Source organism: Schistocerca gregaria, chromosome 6, assembly GCF_023897955.1.
Source record: "Schistocerca gregaria isolate iqSchGreg1 chromosome 6, iqSchGreg1.2, whole genome shotgun sequence".
Lineage (NCBI taxonomy): Eukaryota > Metazoa > Arthropoda > Insecta > Orthoptera > Acrididae > Schistocerca > Schistocerca gregaria.
This window is the reverse complement of record NC_064925.1, coordinates 521,475,362-521,484,798: the sequence shown is the minus strand read 5'-3', so window position 1 is coordinate 521,484,798 and position 9,437 is coordinate 521,475,362. Positions and strand designations below refer to the sequence as shown.

At 39.5% G+C, this 9,437-nt stretch overlaps 1 protein-coding gene across 1 annotated transcript in view; it reads right to left on the bottom strand.

Moving 5' to 3' along the window:
* Nucleotides 1-6,772: 6,772 nt before the first annotated feature.
* The window catches only part of LOC126278004 (cyclin-K), a 59,165-nt gene continuing 56,500 nt past the window's right edge, over nucleotides 6,773-9,437 (bottom strand). The window contains exon 8 of the mRNA XM_049977693.1: nucleotides 6,773-8,968. Coding sequence (XP_049833650.1) covers nucleotides 8,583-8,968 — 386 coding nt within the window. The 3' untranslated portion in view covers nucleotides 6,773-8,582. The remainder of the gene's footprint in view (nucleotides 8,969-9,437) is intronic.

The following is a 9,437-nucleotide window of genomic DNA, read 5'->3' as shown; positions in this document are numbered from 1 at the left end:
CAGAAATGGGTCGAAAATGGAAAAACTGATGAAATAATTTGCCTTTTTGTTTTTTCCCTCATAACTTGGGAATGACACACTTTTCAGCATAGTTAACTAGTATGAAAATACAGCAGATAAGATTTCCCACATAATAGGCCTGAGTGACTTTTTTTGTCAGACCAAGTTTATGGCATTTAGCGCACGTTGAAGTTAGCACTATTTCAAAGCTGACGAAATGGGTCATCTCAGGATCTACAATTCCTTGCCCTTACCATACTTTGTTGCACACCCATTGCCAAATTCCAGTCTCCAGTAGTGTCACAATGTATTGGAGTGGTTGGTACTTGCTGTGGTGAAAGGGTAACATGTTTGTGAGACAATCACTTAGGCTTGAAGTTGGCTTTAAGAATGTTCTTGAAGCAAGTTAGAAAAAGAAAGGATGGGAACTGCCCTTTGGGCCAAGAAAGTTGCAGTCAGAAAGAAACACTATCTGCTCAAATGGATTTTGATTTCAAAACCAACTTTTTATGTGAATCGGCTATTATGCCATAATTTCTGGATCAACAAATGAAGCTCCCAGCCAATCAACAGAAGCTAGTGTATTGTGTGCATAGTCTGAGGCTGTCAGAGACTGTTCTGATCCTGGTTGAAAGACAAAACAATAAATCAGTATGGTCAATAATACGTTGTACTGGAAAAGTTCCTGACTTGAGGCCCAGTACCACATCAGCTGCATGAAGGTTCTGCACAACAATGAAAAAGCACCTAAAACACACACACACACACACACACACACACACACACACACACACACAAACACACACATTCCATATGCCACTGAAACTGATGGTGCTATGAAGCAAATTTTCAACTAACTCAGTGAAAATGGTAAGGAGCATCAATTTCTTTTTCAGCTGTTAATATGCCAGATCCACAGTGACTACAATTCTGATATCAAGACTGTGAAAGCTCAATTGTTGAAGTATGGAAGTGATATAGTAATTGCTCCATCTGTGAAGAAACCAACTGTTGCTTGTTTAAAAACGCTGGTTACAAAATTCTTACACATACTTGGTATCAGTCAAAAAAGTCACCTCTCCAGAGAAATAGCATCAGACATACTTGTTGAAAATATATGATTGCAGGTCTCCAAAACTATTGCTTATGGAGGTCCTCATCCCTGATACTGTGCAAAATTTAGTTAACTGACTTGTAACAATGAAGAATGGAACCAAAAGTAAGTCATACTACACAGAATGGTGGCAGCTGTCCGACTTTACTCTTTCTTGTCCCCATTCAGGTTTGCGTGGCCGTATTTGCACTACTGGCCATTCAAATTGCTACACCACGAAGATGACGTGCTACAGAAGCGAAATTTAGCTGATAGGAAGAAGATGCTGTGATATGCAAATGATTAGCTTTTCAGAGCATTCACACAAGGTTGGTGCCGGTGGCGACACCTACAACGTGCTGACATGAGGAAAGTTTCCAACCGATTTCTCATACACATACAGCAGTTGACCGGGGTCGCCTGGTGAAACGTCGTCCTGATGCCTCGTGTAAGGAGGAGAAATGCGTACCATCACATTTCCGACTTTGATAAAGGTCGGATTGTAGCCTATCGCGATTGCAGTTTAGCGTATCATGACATTGCTCTTCGCGTTGGTTGAGATCCAATGACTGTTAGCAGTGGCGCGTTTCGTCACAGGTTTATTTGGTAACCATGATAGCGTTACGGAGATGTTTAGCAAACTCAAGTTGCAGACTCTGCAAGAGAGGCGCTCTGCATCACGGTGTAGCTTGCTCGCCAGGTTTCGAGAGGGTGCGTTTCTGGATGAGGTATTGAATATACTGCTTCCCCCTACTTATACCTCCCGTGGAGATCACGAATGTAAAATTTGAGACATTCGAGCGCGCATGGAGCCTTTTAGACAGTCGTTCTTCCCGCGAACCATACGTGACTGGAACAGAAAAGGGAGATAATGACAGTGGCATGTAAAGTGCCCTCCACCTTGCGGAATATGCCCTCCGCTTGCGGAGTATGAATGTAGATGTAGATGGAATCGGTGGGTTCAGGAGGGTAATACGGAATGCTGTGCTGGATCCCAACAGCCTCATATCACTAGCAGTCGAGATGACAGGCATCTTATCCACTTGGCTGTAACGGATCATGCACCCACGTCTCGATCCCTGAGTCAACAGCTGGAGACGTTTGCAAGACAACAACCATCTGCACGAACAGTTTGACGACGTTCGCAGCAGCATGGACTATCGGCTCGGAGACCGTAGCTGTGGTTACCCTTGATGCTGCATCACAGACAGGATTCCCTGCGATGGTGTACTCAGTGACGAACCTCATGAATGGCAAAACGTCATTTTTTTGGATGAATCCAGGTTCTGTTTACAGCATCATGATGGTCAAGTCCGTGTTTGGCGACATAGCGGTGAACGCATATTTATCGCCATACTGGCATATCACCCAGCGTGATGGTATGGGGTGCCATTGGTTACACATCTCGGTCACCTCTTGTTCGCATTGACGGCACATTAAACAGTGCATGTTACATTTCAGATGTGTTATGACCTGTGGCTCTACCCTTCATTCGATCCCTGCGAAACCCTACATTTCAGCAGGGTAATGCGCGACCGCGTGTTGCAGGTCCTGTACGGGCCTTTCTGGATATGGAAAACGTTCGACTGCTGCCCTGGCCAGCACATTCTCCAGATCTCGCACTAATTGAAAGCATCTGACCAATGGTGGCCGAGCAACTGGCTCATCACAATACTCCAGTCACTACTCTTGATGAACTGTGGTATCGTTTTGAAGCTGTGTGGGCAGCTGTACCTGTACACGCCATCCAAGCTCTGTTTGACTCAATGCCCAGGCGTATCAAGGCCGTTATTACGGCCAGAGGTGGTTGTTCTGGGTACTGATTTCTCAGGATCTATGAACCAAAATTGCGTGAAAATTTAATCATGTCAGTTCTAGTATAATATATTTGTCCAATGAATACCCGTTTATCATTTGCATTTCTTCTTGGTGTAGCAATTTTAATGGCCAGTAGTGTATGACCTACCTATATATATTCTCATTGTGCGAACAAACTGAGTGAGGATGACAGTAGAGCATGAAGCCCAAAAACGATAAAACTTCTTTGAAATTTCTTTAAAATTATGAGAACAACAACATCAACAATTATTACCAAATGACAAATAGAGCATAATTACCATTTAGAGCATCATAGTCATTTACATAAGTTATTTGAACATTTTTTAACTGTAGGAGTGGTGAAGGATTTCATTTTGGTTTGAATGAACATCATAGAATACTGCAGAACGAAGGTTGGGTTTTGATGGCGGAGCCTGAACATTCACTCTTTCAACATGCACTACATGCCACATGGTTGGTCTGATGAAATGAGTCATTGAAACTTAATTCTGGGAAATTTTATCCTCTTCATTTTCATGTATAGTCAGCTTTGTCGAAAATAGCATTGTTTCCGAGTTATAAGCAAAAAACCAAAAATAGTCACACTTTTTGTGCTTTTTTTGCGTTACATTTTTGACCCATTTGTGGGCCAAAATTTTGGTGGGACTCCGAAAATTCAGATTCAGCACCTTAAAAAACATATTGAAAACTTGTCACTGAAACGTCTACACTATTGTCCCACTAAGAATGACCATTTTACTGAAGTAAAGGCCAAAATATTTAATTCCTTATTCCATGACTGTTTCACTGAAGGAGAGTCATATGAGCAATAAAATAACATACGAAAATAAGTTATCAAGAGATAATTGTAAACTTTCATGACCAGAAATGTCACAATTAATAAAATGTTCCAGGCTATTATGCTGTGGTCGAATGGATTTAATCTTAAAACCCGGCCTTTTTTCCCCACCTGCAGAGGACATTTTCAAGGGGAATCGTAGCTTTTTTGAATGTCTGATAACACACCCTGCCTCGCTATTCCCTGCGCCAAAATTTCACTTCCGCACAGCGGCGTGACGTCACGTATTTTGAATAGGTGAGCACAATTGGCTGTTGTCAACTGCCATTGTCCTCTTGTTGCTATCATCCTGCTGTGGAAGACTAGTACATCATCTTCAGTACTGGAATCCAAATGTCACTCAAATTCATGCCCTCCTCCTTCCTACTGAAATTCCTGTGGTATTTTACAATTTCTATGGCCTCTGTATAGACTTTCATGGTATCCACTTGTGGTTGCCAGTACCCGAGTCCTATGAAAATGTGTGTGGTGATCTTTTGTCTGCAAACCATGTTTCTCAACAGCTGATCTGTTAATCTCCCCTCTTATGCTATTGCCCTTGTGCTCTTCTAGTCAGTGTTAGACAGTTATTTTTGCAGTATCCACATATACCTCTCCATAAATACACAGACTCCTATAAATTCCAACTTTTTCCAGCAGTTGGCAAGTATTCTTGGCCAATTTTAGGTGACCTTGTATTTTCTGTATGGGTGTGTAAATTACTGTGATGTTCCGGCTTTTCAAAGTTTTTCCTATGCGGTCAGTCGTGGCCTTAATGAATGGCAGGAAAACTTCCGATTTCACTGGCGCCTGAGCATTGCTACATTTTCTACATGGTGGTCTTAATGCTCTTTTCTCCTCAGTGAACGAATAACCATTCCTGAGCAATTCATTAGTGAGATGCTTTAATTCTGCATCAAGCAGCTCTTTGTTCGTAGATTTTCCTTGCTGTGTCTGCCAACATTTTTATGAAGCCTCGCTTTTGTTGTGGGTGGTGGTTCAAACCCTACTGTAGGTAATGGTCTGTGTGCATGAGTTTTTGGTAAACCTAAACTACCATCTTCTTTCTTGAAAACTAGCACATCAAGAAAATTTAGTCTTCCATGAACCATCTTCATAAAGAAAGCATACAAGGAACATTAAATATTTACAGACATAACTTGTTATACTTTTCACTTGTTTGCAACAGAAACAAAATTATAGTTATTGTTGATCAGCAGTAAATCACTAACGCATTCCAGATTTAATTGGCTGCGGCGATTTGTTAGTAACAAGCCGGCTTTACTACAGCATCTTTCACTGGGTGCGCCTGTTGCTGGGATACATAAAATACGTCTTGCAACTGCAGCCAGGCCTGACAGATCTGTTTCATGTCTGCTCCACCACTTTAAGATATCATCATTTCCAGGGTGCATTAAAATGTAGATATCTACTTAATCTGCCGTGGATGATCTGTTGTTCCTCCATTCCTTGAAATAATCTCTCTTTCTGGGTGGTGATGAGAGAGTACTTGAAGGATCTATGACAAGTAATACAGAACTGATGTGGAAATAATCAAAACATTCCGGTAAAAACGAGGTGTTTTATGTTAACGAAGTATTATAAGAATTATAACATTCCTGTTTCTCTGTAATATGCTATCCACTAGCTACACAAAAATGATTATGTTAATGATTGCATGTTGTACCTGAGTAAGGAGCACACATTTGTCGCACACTGCTAAGAATTTCCTGCTTTTCATGTACTTCAAGCATATTAAGATCACAGAAAGACAGCCAAAGAAATGTAGCAATTTTATGTCTGGAAGTGATCACAATCTTCTCACAAACGAAGGTCAAGGCTCGATTTTTAATCCTTTGCATCTTCTGTTAAAAAATATGTATATTAGCACACATCAATGGCGCTAGTTAATTATAAATCTATCACGTATCATAATGAAACAATGCTTTTAACTGCAGTAATTACTCACCTGAGAGTTAGTGTCATTGACACTGGAAACTTGTTGCAGTTTGTGAAACCAAAGAACTAACTGGTTTGTCAGTTCTTTTTCGCCTTCTAATTCATCTGTTGCCCCTTTTAAGTGGTCTCAGAAAATGCAGAATTTTTCCTGCAAGCTCATTATCATATTCTTGCAATCTGTAAGTGGAGTCCTTTTCTGTCAGCAAAGAAGCAACTTCATTACGTGTGTGTAAGGATCCCAGCATAGTGTACAAGCTGTTCCATCATGTGCAGACCTCTTGTTTCAACGGCGATTTCAAAGACGAGCAAAGACCACTTTCCTTAATGTACCTCACAATGCATTTTGCAGTATTTATTGTTGATGCGATGTTCAGTGCATGATTTAACAAGAAATTATCTTCATCAAAAGTATGGCTAAGTGCTGTGTTTATAGAATGAGCAGCACAAGGAATCCTTTAGTGATTTTCCAAAGCCTTTATTACACTGGCACCCTGGTCAGAGACAAAAAAAACCTGTGCAACATGTCCATCAAAATGTGCCAATGAGCCATCCTCTCTTCAGTTTCTTTCATAATATCTACTCCCATCTTCTTAACATCCGGGAATTTTGTTTTGAATGAAACATTGTTCACGAGACCAATCTGTGTTAATGTAGTGTACTGTAAGCATCAAATAGTGTATGTGATTATGCGAATCAGTCCACATATGAACTGTCGCAACACGTTTTATTAATCATCTTGCTGTAATACTATTTTTTTATTACTGCCGGTATGCCTGAAGGAGCTTATCATCTACATCAATATTATTACATATGGAGCACAAGCTCAGACTTTCATGGATGGCGAAGGAAATCGACCATGTCCTTTCACAGGAACCTTCCTGGCATCTGCCTGGAGGGATTTAGGAAAATCATGGAAAAGAGGTAAGGTTGTGGCTCCATCAACAAAATCAGACATTACACAGTGGTGGTATCAACAAACTGGTTTCTTTTTGGGAGAAATGTGTTCATTGCCAGGATGACTACGTTGAGAAATAGATAAGCAGGTAAGAAGAATACACATAAAATGTTAACACATTTGTTTTATTTAAAAAGCTTTAACAATTTACACACAAAAAATTCAGAGGCATTAATTTTCAACACACCCCGTACATCCACATAATTAAGCTACTACCAGCATAACTACAAAAAACAAATACAAACCTTTAAGCCAATGCGTAATATGATTTTGTAAGTTATTACTCTCAATCTTGTCGAAGTTTTTGTCATCAGCTGTCAAGATGAAGAGTCTAAGAATATATTATTTTTACTGCTATTGGAAAAAAAGATGTGGCAAGTGTCTCACATATGTCTTCATAAAATTCCATCATATAATCGATAACTTCAACTACACGTGAATTTAAGGGTTTAAATGGACACAAAAAACATACTTCAGAAAATGGCACATTTATTTTGGAACATCTGAAAAACAAATCAGTCTTCAGTCTTATAATTAGATGAAGTATTATATACAATCTTTGACAAGTGCAGCATACAACAACTTGTCTTACATTGTTTCCAATATAGAAACTGCCGACTGGAGAGAAAATTTATTGAAACCAGGCCACACACAGCTTAGTGGACTGCTTTAACAGAAAGCCAATTGTTTCACACTGCTGATGAAAATAAAGCAACATGGATCATGTAGCCAGTCTACCATTTACTGCTGATCTTGCTATATCTTTGCTTTACAGGTAATGTACAAAAAGATGCTACTGGTGCCTTGCTGATACAGCTTCTAAAAGAATTTACTATTTATCAGTGCCAGAATCTCAATATGAGATTACTGAACAGCTTCTGATATGTCATAAATATAAATGTCATTGAAAATACACTACACACTTCAAACACACAATTCATTTAATGGTCAATACCAACAGGGTACACTATATCAAATTAACAAAAACTAAATTGACTGCTTGAGTATCAATGAAGTTCTTGACAACAATAAAACCAACTATACAACATTTTTACTACATGCAGGTCCCCAAAGGAAAATCAGAATAAAGTTTGAAGTATACACCTCAGAAATTAAATGAAACAATTCAGGTTACAGCAAAGGATCCAGCTTGATGTTTAAAAACATAATTTCATAACTTCAAAATAAATGTATTAAATACTCTGTGCTTGATGCTCAAAGAACTAATCAACAGTTAATAGTTTAAGGGAATTGTTAATAGTGAAGCAAAGCAAACAGTTAATGAAAACTTAAGAAGACTGATTATATGTATGCCATAATCCACGCACTTTAGGCAGTACATAAGAACTCATTCCATCTAAGAACACTGTAATTAAGAGAATACAACTCTTGAGGAGATGATTTTGTATACAATTCTCTCTCTCTCTCTCTCTCTCTCTCTCTCTGACAATTCTGAACCTAAAATACTGCTTTTCCTTGCAACTAAGAAATTTGCTTATCACACGTCACAGACAGCAGAGTTTTGATCATTGTGGTGCTGAAATCGACAGTCTTTATAAGTCAGTACAATGATTGCAAGGTTTAATTTATGAAAATCACCCAGACAGCAATACTAAATGTATACTTCTTACCGAAATTAAATATGCTAAAGTTGAAACATAGACTTAAATACAAAATCAATGGCAAGGTGCCAAAAAGTCATACAAAGAACTTCCTGTACTTTGTACTTAGTGTCAAAATAATGTGCAATATATGAAGAAATGAATAAAAAATTAGAAATGTAGATGGAAAAAACCAATAATAATATGACCACCTATTACAGTGAACAGAGAGTTCTATAGTGTGACAGGTACTACTGGGACTTCAGTAGAACGTTGAGACTTCTTGTGGCGCCGACCATCACGGCGCCTGCTCCTCGATCATACATATCCACTAGTTGGTCTCCAGTCTGGTGCAGACGGTGGGTAGCTAGGTGCAGCAGCTGAGTTAGTTGAATGATAAATGTTTGAAGAAGACAATGGCTGCCCACTGTTGCTTGCATTAGTATAGGCAGCAGCAGCAGATGGTGGTGGTGCTGGAGTAGTGTAAGTAGGTGGGAAGGCAGCTGCAGCAGGTGGAGCAATTGTAGTCGCAGTGTACTGAGGTGGCAACACTGCAGTTGCAGGTGGCGGATACTGTGGGTATGACTGAACAGATGACTCGTCTGGTTGCAATGGCCCTCCAAGGCCTGGGATAATGGTCTCATTATTGCCATTAGGAGTTACCCTTGTCTCTGCAATGCTGTTCAGGACTTTTGGTGGAATACCTGAAAAATAATTAGGAAAGTTTCTCATTATCATAGTGGTTAGATGCTTCAAATATACTGAAATTAGAAATGCTGTTTCAAAAAGAATGTTTCTAGAGGATGTGACAGTAAGCCTGAAGATGAATTTAATTCAAATTTGGTTACTGACATACCTGAGTCCTCAGTCTTCTGAATGGTTTGCTGCATCCTGCCATGAACCTCTCTCCTGTACCAACATTTCATCTCAGAGCAGGCAACCTGCATCCTCAATTATTTGCTGGATGTTTTCCTCTACAGTTATTACCCTCTACACATCCCTCTGGTAGCATGGAAGTTATTCCCTGATGTCTTAACAGATGTGCTATCATCCTGTCCCTTCCTCTTTTCAGTGTTTTGGATATATTCCTTTCCTTACCAATTCTGCAGTTAACTTCCTCATTCCTTATCTTATTGGTCCACATAATTTTCAACATACTTCTGTTGCACCATA